This window comes from Daldinia vernicosa (assembly GCF_022497035.1).
Source record: "Daldinia vernicosa strain CBS 139.73 unplaced genomic scaffold F5Y00scaffold_20, whole genome shotgun sequence".
In the NCBI taxonomy this organism is placed as follows: domain Eukaryota; kingdom Fungi; phylum Ascomycota; class Sordariomycetes; order Xylariales; family Hypoxylaceae; genus Daldinia; species Daldinia vernicosa.
In genome coordinates this window covers 157,325-170,757 of record NW_025953936.1, presented here as the reverse complement: position 1 = coordinate 170,757, position 13,433 = coordinate 157,325, and the positions used below count along the sequence as shown (strand labels likewise).

Below are 13,433 nucleotides of genomic sequence, written 5' to 3'. Positions count from 1 at the left end.
TTCCCTCTTCCCTCTTCCCTACATCACCAAGAGTGGATAAACCCCGAATACAAGTTAGATTGACACCCCAATATCGCTATTGATAGTCCTCGCTCTAGAATTGCTTTATAATGATGCGGGATTTCAGAGGCACCGTATCTAGACTATATACAAATCTAGTATTTGGTCATATAATACAAAAAGGACGCGAATTTAAGGGTTCTCAAACGACGAATTCAGAATTATCGCAAACCAAGACAAGGTTGCAGTAACTAACTTAGGCAACTATCAACTATAGATAGCCTTCGACACTTTCTTTAAAACACACAGAGGTCTTCTTAAACCCGTTTATGGTCAACTATGCCAGACCCCTATCTGCGGTATGCCAGTCCAATCATGCCCCTGAGTGCTTATCAGTTCCCCTCATCACTGGTCACCTACATGTAGCATACCACACTACGGCCAACCCCTATCAATATTATAGCCGTCAAAGTATTTACTACCGAGTGTTATGCCTACGACCTATCCTTTCCCTAAGCACTTTCTTACTCGTAGTTTCTTAGAAACACAGTAACACATACAATGTCTCTTATTCCTCGTATACTCATTGCGAATCGCGGTGAAATCGCCGTACGATGTATCCAAGCATGCAAAAAGCTATCATTTCCATGCATCTCTATATTTACCACAGCAGATGCTAGTTCCCTTCATGTGCGTCTTGCCGATTCAAGCGTCTTGCTCAAAGAAGAAGGGCCTCGAGCATACACAGACATGTAAACTTGGCTTATACCATGCTCATACCAACGTTACTAATAAAACAATGACAGCGACGCAATCCTTGAAATATGTCAGAAGCAGGACATTAATGCCGTTTTTGTTGGCTATGGGTTCCTAAGCGAAAATGCGGAATTTGCTCGTCGGGTTCACGACGCAGGCATGATCTTCATAGGCCCCGACAGCGAAGCAATCTATCAAATGGGCTTGAAACATCTAGCGAGAGACCTGGTCACCGCCGCAGGTATCCCTGTTATTCAGGGCTCCGGCTTGCTGAGAAGCGCAGCGGAGACGCTCGAAATAGCACAGAGGATAGGCTTCCCGGTTAGCCCCTATTCTCCTATATGATTTGATTCTGGTACCATGCATACGGGTTCGATGATAAGATACTATGAGCTGATACATTTATTGACTTCGAGCTTGTCTAATTTAGGTCATAGTAAAAGCTTCTGGTGGCGGCGGCGGTATGGGCCAATATATATGCGAGAGCGAAATCGACGTTCCGAAAGCATTTGCCAGCGTGGAGAGCCGCTCAAAAGAACTTTTCGGTGATACGGGAGTCTTTTTAGAGAAATACTATGGCTCGAGCCACCACATCGAGATTCAAGTATGTTTAGCGGATTGATTCAATATTTAGCCAGTAACCATCCTAACTATCATACTCAAGGTCTTTGGAAACGGGACAGGCGAAGTAGTAGATTTTGGCGAACGAGAGTGTAGTATTCAAAGGCGCCGCCAGAAGGTAGGTTTGTTCATCGACATCCGTCTACGTATCACATCCTGATCACCGATATCTTCATATTAGGTGATAGAAGAGTCTCCTAGCCCGTATCTATTTGGCCGGCCAGAGTTAAGGAGTCGCCTTATCTCCTCCGCGTTGACCCTCGCAAGATCTATCAACTACTCTTCAGCTGGAACTGTAGAGTTTCTCGTCGACGACGAAACGGGTGACTTCTTCTTTTTAGAGATGAATACCCGTTTGCAAGTTGAGCACGGCGTCACGGAACTTTGCTACGGTGTCGATCTTGTCACTTTGATGCTACAGCAGGCCAAGCATCAACTGTCAAAAGAACCCGGAATTCCATCTGACGAGCTTTTGAGGATACGCGCAGAGGCGGCCCCGAAAGGATCCGCAATCGAAACTCGGGTATGCTGTGAGAACCCAGCTGATTCTTTTCTACCTAGCTCTGGTTTTGTCCAGTCAGTTGCTTGGCCTAATCAACACGCTCGGGTGGATACGTGGATTCAGATTGGCACATTCGTTAGCCCCTATTTCGGTAAGTGAAGCTCAAGTTCCGTTCAAACCTCATCTGACGCGGAGTCAGACTCGCTGTTGGCCAAGGTGATCGTACATGGTAGTACAAGGGAAGAATCAATTGCGACTATGCGAAAAGCCTTGGATATGTCAGAAATCGGCGGGCTTGTGACGAACTTAACAATGCTAAAGTCAATAATTAGTTCGAAAGGTGAGTAGAGTTATAACATTGCGTCTATTTAAGCCTATCCTCAGCTAACTTATCCAAGAGTTCTCTAAAGGAAGGACCCTTACAACATTCCTAGATACACAATTCACTTTCCATCCTACGGGCATCCAAATCGACGATCCAGGTGTTTTCACCACCGTCCAACAGGCTTGTAACAGGACACGCAAAGGCTACGGAATACCAACGAGTGGACCAATGGATGACTTAGCTGCGACTAGTACGTTAGATTGATCAATTAATGATAACTAACCCAATGCTATGGCAAAATCGTCACTGATGTTGCTACAGTTGCCAATTTGCTCGTCGGAAACCCGGAGGATATAGAATGTCTCGAAGTCACCGCCCGTGGACCCAAGCTCAAATTCTTTAGCTTGTGTGTGATAGCTATTACTGGCTCACCGTTTTCCGTGGAGGTGAACGGAAACGCTAAGCAGATGTGGTCCAGGATCATTATGAATCCGGGCGAAGTACTCAAGATAGGAGCATCCGCCAGTCCGGGAGGCCGATGCTACATTGGGATCCGAGGGGGGTTTCCAGGGGTGTAAGTAATTCTAGAACGTTATGTTAACTTTGTTAACCCATGTTAGGCCTAGATGGCTTGGATCTAAGTCCACCACGCCGAACCTCGTTCTTGGAGGTATACAAGTGAGTATGTTCATAATCAAAGGAACTCACGTGATTACTAAAATCGATGGAAGGGCCGACAACTACGACGCGGTGACCACATAGAAATAACCCATATCGAAAAGTCTGATCTACCTGATGCGTATCAACTCCCACCGGGCCTGATTCCTCCTATTACTGTGACAGATATCTACGTGATGCACGGTCCACACGATTCCGACGACTACATCACAGAAGCCGGCAGACAGATTCTCTACTCGACTGAGTGGATTGTGGACCATAATTGCAACCGAACGGGGATACGTTTAATTGGCCCACAGATCGAATGGGCCCGAGAAAATGGAGGGGATGGCGGTAGTCATCCAAGCAATATTATCGACTATCACTATCCATCGCCAGGGGGGGTCAACTGGACAGGCGATACCGGCGTGATTTTCCCGCAAGATTCTCCTGGGCTAGGCGGCTTTCTTTCTTCCTCTACGGTTGTCTCTGCGGACTTATGGAAACTGGGAAGACTTAAACCCGGAGACAAGACGAGGTTGACGCCCGTATCCTACAGTTCCGCTCGGAAGCTGGCGAGCCAGAAGGCGAGTTTCATCGGTACAGTCGCAAAGCATATATCTAGCGGTATTCTAGAACACGAGAACGCGCTGTCTCTTTTAGAGATAAAGGAAAAGCATCTAAAGCCAGATGCGGTATTGCAAGTGATTTCGAGTAGCCATGGAGGACCAAGACTAACGTTACGCCAAGTAAGTTCTTCGACACGATAGAATGGCCGGATTTTGCTAATTCCCACAATTATATTTAGGGTGGCGATCGCTTTATCATCGTCAACGTAGACATCTCTCAAAAGGCAGGCCTCGAGACCTCGGTGGCAGCAAATAATCTGGCCAGAGCCATCGAGAGCCGCAATATCCCAGGGACTTTTATACACATCAGCATTAATTGTCAGTATACCTTTCGGGTGATAACTAATACTTGATAACATGACTGAATTCTTTAAATAGCCATCACGGTCGAGTACGAACCGGGAACGATTGCCCAGTCAGATGTAGTACTCTTAATCAAGGAAGCCCATCAACAAAGCAGCGATATTCAGAGACCTTTGGCAGCGCGTCGCTTTCGCCTCCCAATTGTTTTCGATCATCCTTCGGTCCGTGAAGCAGAGAGCCGGTATACTACCTTGCAACGCAATAAAGCTGTATATGTCCCAGATAACGTCTCTTATGTGCAGCAGAACAACGGGCTTGCCTCCCGTAACGATGTTTTCGATATCCTTCTCAAGACGCGATTTCTCGTCGTCACTGTCGGCTTTATGTCCGGATTGCCACTATTATGGCCTCTGGATCCTATGGCGCGCCTAACATCTCAGAAGTATAACCCAACGCGCATTTCTACACCCCCTGGGACAGTCGGTCTTGGGGGTGGTATGTTCTGCATATATCCGGCTGACCAGCCTGGTGGTTATATGATGCTAGCCAAGTCGATCCCAGTATGGGACACATACGCCTTACGACCAGGCTTTAGGGAGGGCAAGCCGTGGCTATGCGAGCCATTTGACCTCGTTGACTTTTACCGGGTAAATCTTGACGAGTACGAGGAAATTTCAAGGCAGTTTGAGGCCGGTGTATACAAGATACAGGTTGAAGAAACCGTATTTGATTTCCAAGCCGAACTTGCCAAGGATCATGAGAAACGCAATTTACCAGAGACGCTTGAATTTCAGGCCAAGCAGGTAGCAGCAGAACGAAGTATGCGTGTCCGCGAAGAAAAGCTACTATCAGAGTGGCAGCTGGACCAAGAACGGAGTCATGCCTACGCCCAGGAGATAACTGACGTAGGGTCAGGAGTAGTGGTTGTCCCGTCGCCTCAGGTAGGCAAGGTCTGGAAGATTGAAGTTAATCGCGGTGACATAATAGAGCAAGAGAAAGTAATTGTTATCCTCGAAGCTATGAAAATGGAGATTCCCGTCGTGGCAGAGGAATCCCATCGCGGCCTCGTAGTTAGGGAAGTTCTGATCCAAGAAGGGGCGTTGGTATCATCCGGCACGTCGCTCGTTCTTCTTCAGAAGCCTGATTAAGATGGACTACTCTGCAGTTACGAGTCGGAAATATCTACGTAGGGGATAAATCATTCGCTTATACAACTAAGGAAACGTGCGGCGGTTAAGGGATAATTGGATTCTCTAACGTGTTAACAAGTCCGATTATTCCGCGTGGAGAGTCCCTGGATATCAGTAATTTCAACAATTAAGTTTTTATCCTCTAATACCATACGAGGGCTCTTAGCTACTCTAATTCACCTTATTTACCCCTATGACTAAGGCCCGAAACATCTGATATGGCCTCCCAGCAGGTAATTACTAGGGATTCAAGTAATAAATGAACCGCGTCTTTCAGCAATGGTACCTCCTAAGATACCGGGGGGTTTCGTCACGGTGACATTGAAAAAGCTCTGTCTAATCCGTGGACACCTCACATACACCTCGAGCCATCGCGGTCGGGGTAACTGGAATTAATTGGCGGGTGTCTACAACGATCTGGTCTCGTGTAGGGATATAGATAACAATCTACCGCAGAGACGGAGCCCTCCGGTTGATAAACGATGCGAGTTACGTATCTGCGGGGTGAATTCGGGGATCATCAATCTTCAACGGCTATACAAAGCACCATCTTAGTATAATCAAGGTCATAGCTGCTAAAGTCCAAACAAAATATATATCATAGTCTATAATTCATAGGTCTAGTCCAGGAACATCATGTCTGAAGATAAAGCCCAGTCGCGATGGATAGAGATCAACTGCGACTTAGGGGAAAGCTTTGGAAGATGGAAACTAGTAAGGCCTCCCTCCGCCGTTTATCGTTTTCCCTCGCTTATGCATAAATGGTCGATAGGGGCCTGACGAGGACTTGATGCGCTATATCGATGTGGCAAATATCGCCTGCGGGTTAGTTCTCTTCTACTCTATCCGTATTCCATCTAACCCCGAAGAGTTTCCACGCCGGTGACGCTTCTACTATGGTGCGCACAGTTCGCCTCGCAAAGCAACGTGGCGTGCGAGTTGGTGCTCATCCGGGAATGCCAGATCTCCTTGGTTTTGGTCGTCGCCGCATGGAGATATCTCCTGACGACATGTACGCTTTGGTCTTATACCAAGTCGGAGCGCTAGCAGCTATTCTCACCGCAGAGGACGCGCCGCTGAACCACGTCAAACCACACGGCGAGCTCTACTTCTACATCCAGCGAGACGCTGGCATTCGAGATGCCGTTCTCCGCGCCGTCAAAACTTTCAAGGTCCCGATTTATGGACTTCCAAGTAAACAGATGGTCGAGGACTGCCAGAGACTTGGAGTAGAGCTTATCCCCGAGTTCTATGTGGACATCGACTACGATGACCAAGGCGGACTGGTACCAGTAGCAGAGTCCGCCCCTGTTACTCCCGAACTCATTGCCGAACGCATCCGCATCTTCACGAGTAAAGGCCAAGCCATTTCCAAGAACAGGAATGCGGTGGATATACCCGTCGATAGGCAAGGGTTTAGTATATGCATTCACTCGGATCTGCCAGGTGCATTGGACAATGTTACCGCTGCAAGAGCAGCTGTTGAAGAGCTGATAGTATCATAGGCAATCGCGCGTACGAGGATCCTGTTTGGTTCTGTGACGGTTTGTTCTATTTACATGGGGATATTGCTGGTAGGTCAGTCGGGGTTGATGGCGACAACGACATAACGATATTAGTCTATGTGAAATTAGCTTTATCAAGAAAAAACAAACACTCGACTGTCTACTAAATTAGATAGTCTTTCTCCCAATGTTGCCTCACCGAGTTCATGTATCCAACAATCTCCTTTTTTTTCTCTTGGCTCCTAAGTATGTAGAGTAGCGTCCCATGAAGAACGCCTAGATCAAAATATATCTCGTCTCGCAACGGTTGGAATCGGTAAAGCCATCGTCTATACGGCCTAGATCTAGCTAGAATGGCCGAAATTATGGACCCGGAGCCGTCGATACCCTGCAGCAGGCCGGGGTTGTGGACCGAGCCAAGATTTCGCCATCGGACCAAATATTGTGTAATGTCACAAGAAAAATGAAGACTTCCAACGTCGACGTGCGGTACTATACCATCGGTATTATATAAAGATCATATTCGTCGCCTCTCATGTAAGCTGGCAAGTTGGATTAAGGCCTCTTGTGGATTTTTTGTCTCGTTCCGACAGCATTGTCGATAGTCTAACCGCTGAACTTGGGCTAGGCAATACCTACGATCTACTCTAGTCAGCCTTCAAAATGAGTAGCTCACCTATCGCAGACGTGTCGACGGACCGTCCCGCGGTCAGGCAGAAGCGCACGTGGTACCACACAACGCTTTTCAACGCCTTCGTCATCGGCGCCGTTGGCTTCATCGCTCCGGGACTATGGAACGCGATGAACAACCTAGGCGCCGGCGGCGCGCAAGAACCGTACTTGGTTAACGCGGCCAACTCGCTCGTCTTCGCCACCATGGGGTTCATGTGCTTATTTGGCGCGCCCATCGCCAACCGCATTGGTCTCCGATGGACGCTTTTTCTAGGCGCTATTGGGTATCCGGTCTACTCGGCTGGCTTGTACGCGAACAATCGTCACGGCAATACATGGCTTGTATTAGTTGGCGCCGTGGCGTGCGGCTTGAGCGCCGGTGGTACGACTCCGTTCATATAACAGTTATATTTATACAATCTGCTAACTTGGAATTGGGCAGCTTTTTGGTGCTCGGAAGCAGCCATCGCGGTAGGCTATCCCGAGCCTGGAAAAAGAGGTCGTTATCTGAATATATGGCTGTGGTTCCGTACGGGCGGACCTTTGGTCGGTGGTGCTATCGTGCTCGCGCTGAACCACGACGAGGGCAACAAGGCTAAAGGCAAGGTAGGATACCAAATATACCTCATATTCATCGCGCTGCAATGCGTCGCGGCTCCTCTCGCGCTCGCGCTGTCACCACCGGAGAAGGTACAACGTGCAGATGGATCGAAAGTTGTCATCAAGAGCGAAGGCTCTTTCGCAGGGGAGCTCCGTGCGCTATGGACAGCCTGCAAGCGCAAGGATATCTTACTCCTGTTACCGATTTTCTGGGCGGCCTACTTCAACCAATATGCCAGCAACTTCCAGTCGTATTACTTCGGTGTGCGGGCGCGCGCCTTGATTGGATTCGTGAATAACTTCGGCACCTTGCTATCGTCGCAGCTTATGAGCTCGCTACTGGATTACAAGGGTCTTCCGGTCAAGAAGCGCATAGTGATCGGCTTTCTCTACGTCGTGGTGGTGCACATAGTGGCCTGGGTATACGGTTGGGTGATTCAAATTCGGTATAATAGCAACCCACCCGCCTACGACTGGGAGGACAAGGGTTTCGTCGAAGGTTTCTTCGTGCTGGTCCTTTGGGACTTTTCCCGACAGGCACTTCAGAATTGGCTTTGTAAGTGGCTTCACATTTTCTCAATGGAGAGGTATCATGGAAGGAGGATTGCTAATTCGCAGCAGATTATCTCATCGCTAGCATGACTGACAATATCTCGGAGCTGACACGGTTCTCGGGCATCCTAAGAGGCCAGGAGAGTTTTGCTCAGGCCATTAGTTTTGGAATAAATACGCAAAAATTCGAGGTCGCTGGGCGTGTGCCCCTAGCCGTAAATACCATCCTGCTTGGTAAGTTTGATCTCTGATCAATATCCTGGGCCTCGACATTTGGATCCCAAGCCATTTTATACACCCACTAACATCTGTTTCTATAGGTCTATCGGTATTCCCCACATGGCTTGTTGTCCGTAACCACGTCCCGGTCGAGCAAGATGCCAAGCACGCCTCCGACGAGGAAAGCCACGCAGAAGAAGGACTGGCGGGTCAAATTCTGGATTCTAGTGAAAAACAGAAGTTTGCCGTTGAGAAGAAGAGTATCGGAGGAGATGCTGCGATCTGAAGAGTATGATGTAGATCAATGGAATTCAGTTCCAGCCTCACCCTAACGGATGATAATTGAAAATATATTTCTTCCGTGGCGTTGAGATACTCTATAAGCATACGTAGAACACCTGTTCTAAACCTGTTAGCTAAGGCACCATAATGACTTGTTGCTGATGATTCGTCTATGGGCATAGTTAGATATTGTCACTTATACCCCAGCTCACGATTGAGGAGCGGCGCCGCAAAATATCCTAGTCACCCAGGTAGGGCAATTAGTTAAAAAGTTTGGGCTCTAGAGTAGGTAAATTGGCTTCGAGTAAATCGACCAACTAATGTATTATGATATGGGGCGCAATACTAAAAAACGGTATCTTCAGAGATATCACAGATGTAGATCGTTTGTCAAGTTCGCGGAAGGCATAGATGGGGTATTGATCTCGCCTTTCGGCGGTATTAATATATTTCGTCATATCCTCTAGTATTAAGTGTATCGTGGTATCATAATGCCAATGCCGTCTCTTCTATGCAATTAATCTCTTCTCCTATCGCTCTTATCGCTCCGGGTGCTTGATGTTGGGCTCGAGCTCCCGCTCGATGACCCCGAGTGCATGAAGCTATCCAAGACGGTAAATTCGTCCGACAGGTCAGCACTTCGCTTAGCGGCTCCGATGGGACCATATCCAAGCTCCTCGTCTAGAGTCTTGTTCTTCTTCGTAGCACCAATTTCGACGTACTCGTATTGCCAACGGTATGTCTTCCCAGGCTGCTGAATGGGCAGCCAGTATTTCCTAACGACAGCGAAGATGGAATAAGCGATGATGCCACCGCCGAGCAGATCGACAGCGTAGTGGTGGTTCAAATACATCGTCGCCCAGCAGATCCAACAAACGTAGAATAAGCATAAACCCTTAAGCTTGGGAAAGCAATAAGTCATGAACAAGGCTTCGAGGATCGCGTCGGCGGCGTGAAGACTTGGGAAAGCTCCGAAAGGTACGGGCGCCGTTGTAAAGCTGGTGGTGTACATGTCGATGCCGAAGAGTGCGTCGATCCGCGCTAATCCGGCCGGGGAACCCTGCATCCCGTATTTTGCGGGCTCGAGACCGTGCAGCCTTTCGTACCAGGGTGGTGTGCATGGGAAAAAGAGCTGTATCGATACACCCAAAACGCTCATCCATCCGAAGCTTTTAGCGAACATCGGGAGGGTGCCCGGAGCAGCAAAGATAAACATGATTACGGAGCAAATAGCGGGAAGTCCGAAGTGGCCCAATCCATCTGTAGGGGTTGAAATTAGCAATAGGTTCTTGCAAGTCAATTGGATCAATGTAAGATCTTTAGATGAAATAATCCGAACAGGACCTCGGCCTTGTATAGATAAGATGAAAATTTCTGAAAATGAGGGCTTCCTTACATGGAATCCAAGCGAATAGGTCAAGGACAGGATGCGTCCATGCGGAAAGGACGTTCGAAAAGCTGACGCCATATAGAATATCTTCTAAAGCAGGAAGTACTTTCACGAGGATATCCGGACGAATGTCGTACGGAATAAAGCTAAAATCAGCTAGTTAGCAATAAGAATAAGAATTGCCACCCTTCTTAACTAGAAGGTGGAATAAGTAGAAGCGCCGATTAGGGCATCTTGAAAAATATGGACGCTTACCGACTAGAAAAAAAGTAGAGGAGATAAGTCCATATAGGCCATGACGGAAGAAAGAATTGTCTTGTTATGGGCATGAACAAAAGCGACAGGTACCCCGTGGCGGCGAGGGTCTTAATAATAGGCGCCGACGGATCAATAATCCATAGCGAGAAAATGGTGAAACCAGCCAATCCAAGATATTGCACGTCGAATACGCTCCATCTTCTTGTCCTCAGTAGCTCAAAGGTATCTGTGATCTTAAAAGAGGTTTGCAAAGCGGAGATACTCCTTGTCGGGTTGGGGCCGGATTCTCGCATTTGTTGCTTAGACGAGTGGCTAAACATTCGGGGTAGGTTATAACGGCCTGGTATTGTCTTTAGCTTGGACGGACTCAACCTCTCGCGCCATCCCAGAGGGAGTTGTGTCTCCGTTTCGACGACGGTGTTTGTCTGCTGCATCGGAACGCTCTCGTACCACGCCGGGCGAAATCTTTCTGTCTTTCCAAGGAAAACCCTAGGTATGTTGTCTGCAGTTTGTGGGAGTCTGACCCGGGTCTGCGAAGTCTTGTCGTACCGGAGGTTACCAAGTTAGCCAAGGTGGGTTGGGCTAGGAATGTTGGGGCTGGTTGTCCTCCCAGACGCCAGGCAAAGGCAGATAAGGTCGAGGTCGAGGTCGTCGGCTTGTCGTGAAGAATCACATACGGGACGCAATTCCTGGATCGTGCGATCGGGAAGCAAAAAGAAAAGGGAAGGGGAGGTACATGATATATAATAATAATAAATAATAAAGAAAAGCAGAGCACACTAAAGGTAACTCTACCGCACCACCGCTGGTCTGCTCTGCTACCCTAACCGCCCCCGGTGCTTTGTTGCCCGTACAATACATAATAACTCAAGTATCCGGATATAACGGGGACAGGGATGTAAGAGACGCCAAGTAAGGCATGGCTGATTGGGTAGAATTGTGTCGGTGGTCATGGATATTTCGTCTAGGAGTGGATTATGAGTAATGGATTTTAATGGATTCAAAAAATGATACCTCCCATCCTACTCGGCCTTACGACAGGGGGTATCAACTTAGCGGGGACCCATGCCGATTGTGCATCCACTGGGCAGACAGATACGTGTAACTAATTGCACAGTAAATATCAATGTACAGTACATCGGACATCATTTACAATTCAAATGTTTCGAGTAACACAGGGCGGAAAAGAGCAGGAGGCGAATTAAAGATTTCAATATGCATGCAAGTGTGTAGGTAACTAATGTATGTGATGTAGAAGCAACAAAGCAGTCACATTAAGTTTTACTGCAGTCTCCCGTATATGTTTAAGTACTTAGGTACAATGGTATTTAAGTACCTAACATTAAAAACCCGGTGTAGCGCAAGCGCCGTACCGCAACTTTAAATTCTAAAACGGCTCGGGATTGGGAGTTTTTTACCTCTGCGTTAGCGCCAGCATCCGAATACGTCGCATATGCCGACATGCTAGTGACTTCCTTCGTAACGCAACGCGATTCGTTACTTGATCCTACCCGACGGCTTCTGATACTGATTCCATAATGTACTGCAGACCATCGGCCGAATCATAGGTTATGCTTAGCTTTAACGAAAGTGAACCGCTTACTCATTTATTCAGCCTCTTTAAAATTAGTCGTCTTTCCCATAATGCAATTCTTAGTTTTTAGACGCATATAATAGGGCTTGTAAGGGAGGCAGACACGTGGTTAAAGAATAAGTTGGACTTTTTTCATTTACATTTAAACATCAATACACACTACGCACTGTGGACGAATATAGATATGGAATTGCAGGCATATATGGCATAGAAGATATCAAATGTGTAAGCGTAGGGGTGCTCCTCAGCCTAATAATACCTTGGAGTCTTACGCCGTTGTCGACTTCGACGAAATGTATATAAGATGTAGCCCTAGAACGCGTTAGCCTCGCTTCAAATCAGCCTTAAAACAATTCGAGCCTGGTCATCCTTTAGGTTGGATTACTACTACCACTAGTGATAGTTGGGACTTTCAGTAATTTCTTGACAGCAATGATGCCGAGGCAGCGAGGTTTCTCTCTTTTTTTTTTCTCCGTAGGTGTCCACCGTTATGCTGTGTCCAGGACAGATGACATAATCGATTCTATGGGTCTCGATTTCAAAGCACCAGAACGTCGGTAACGCTACAAGGTTCGATTGTTGAATTTCCCATGCTGGAATTCCTATATTAAATTCACGCAAATTCTAAGCGAAAGCGAATTGTGATATAGGTCAGCATATTTATATATCATCTCATCCTACAGTCCCGTCCCTTGCGGATTTCACCAGTTGATAATATCAAACCAGAGAACCTTTTGGAATCCGGCGAGCGGGAATCAATCAGCACTAGCGAGGCGGACACCATCGGAAGGGTCGGGACTGGGGGTGGCATATGTACGTGCTTAAATGGGTACACACGTGCATAACTTCTATATACGATATACGAAGTGGAGTACGAGTAATGTACAGTACAAGATGCGCGCTTGTGCAACAACAGGTAGCGATGCAACCGGATCTTGGCATTGAAACGCTAGTACAAGGTTCTGGCGTCCTAGTGGTCCAATTTATACCGTTTCAAGGGTCCCAGAGCCGCTCGTCACATATGTCCTACAAGTTACGGTACTGCAGTACGCATATATACATAATATCATTATCAATTACCAATAAGTTAGAGAACTTACCTAATAACCAGGATCGAGGAATGGACACGTGAGGGTAATAACAGTAATGTGTCGTGTGTGTATATCCGTTTCTCAGCTATTGATGAGCAGCCATATTGAGGTTGGATAGATGCGTTTAGATAAATACAGATACAGATGCAGATACACTCATCCAATACCACATGCCTAAATGTATGCATGTACCATCTGCATGGCGCAAATGGGGGGGTCACCTTTTGCACCTCTTGTAAAACGTTATCAGTAACAAGATCGCGTGCGCAAGAAAAGAAAAGAAAAAA

The 13,433-nt window shown here is 47.3% G+C and overlaps 4 protein-coding genes across 4 annotated transcripts; 3 read left to right on the top strand and 1 right to left on the bottom strand.

Moving 5' to 3' along the window:
• Positions 1 to 439: 439 nt before the first annotated feature.
• On the top strand, positions 440 to 4,991 carry F5Y00DRAFT_269370 (AHS2-domain-containing protein). Its single transcript, XM_048012431.1, has 12 exons — positions 440 to 752; positions 807 to 1,077; positions 1,187 to 1,360; positions 1,421 to 1,495; positions 1,559 to 2,030; positions 2,079 to 2,219; positions 2,278 to 2,454; positions 2,526 to 2,778; positions 2,825 to 2,882; positions 2,936 to 3,610; positions 3,670 to 3,808; positions 3,869 to 4,991. Exons 1-12 carry the CDS (start codon positions 562 to 564, stop codon positions 4,939 to 4,941), a joined length of 3,699 nt encoding a protein of 1,232 aa, XP_047865324.1. The 5' UTR covers positions 440 to 561; the 3' UTR covers positions 4,942 to 4,991.
• Positions 4,992 to 5,619: 628 nt separating this feature from the next.
• On the top strand, positions 5,620 to 6,488 carry F5Y00DRAFT_252832 (LamB/YcsF; the record flags this gene model as incomplete). Its single annotated transcript, XM_048009972.1, has 3 exons — positions 5,620 to 5,697; positions 5,756 to 5,808; positions 5,855 to 6,488. 3 exons carry the CDS (start codon positions 5,620 to 5,622, stop codon positions 6,486 to 6,488), a joined length of 765 nt encoding a protein of 254 aa, XP_047865323.1.
• Positions 6,489 to 6,774: 286 nt separating this feature from the next.
• Positions 6,775 to 9,074, top strand: F5Y00DRAFT_66234 (MFS general substrate transporter). The gene is made up of 5 exons (XM_048013981.1): positions 6,775 to 7,025; positions 7,117 to 7,542; positions 7,603 to 8,316; positions 8,382 to 8,546; positions 8,633 to 9,074. Exons 2-5 carry the CDS (start codon positions 7,152 to 7,154, stop codon positions 8,815 to 8,817), a joined length of 1,455 nt encoding a protein of 484 aa, XP_047865322.1. The 5' UTR covers positions 6,775 to 7,025; positions 7,117 to 7,151; the 3' UTR covers positions 8,818 to 9,074.
• Positions 9,075 to 9,161: 87 nt separating this feature from the next.
• On the bottom strand, positions 9,162 to 11,012 carry F5Y00DRAFT_66138 (PAP2-domain-containing protein). Its single transcript, XM_048013980.1, has 3 exons — positions 10,459 to 11,012; positions 10,210 to 10,349; positions 9,162 to 10,073 (listed from the first exon to the last, which is right to left on the bottom strand). Exons 1-3 carry the CDS (start codon positions 10,893 to 10,895, stop codon positions 9,331 to 9,333), a joined length of 1,320 nt encoding a protein of 439 aa, XP_047865321.1. The 5' UTR covers positions 10,896 to 11,012; the 3' UTR covers positions 9,162 to 9,330.
• Between the last annotated feature and the right edge of the window lie 2,421 nt (positions 11,013 to 13,433).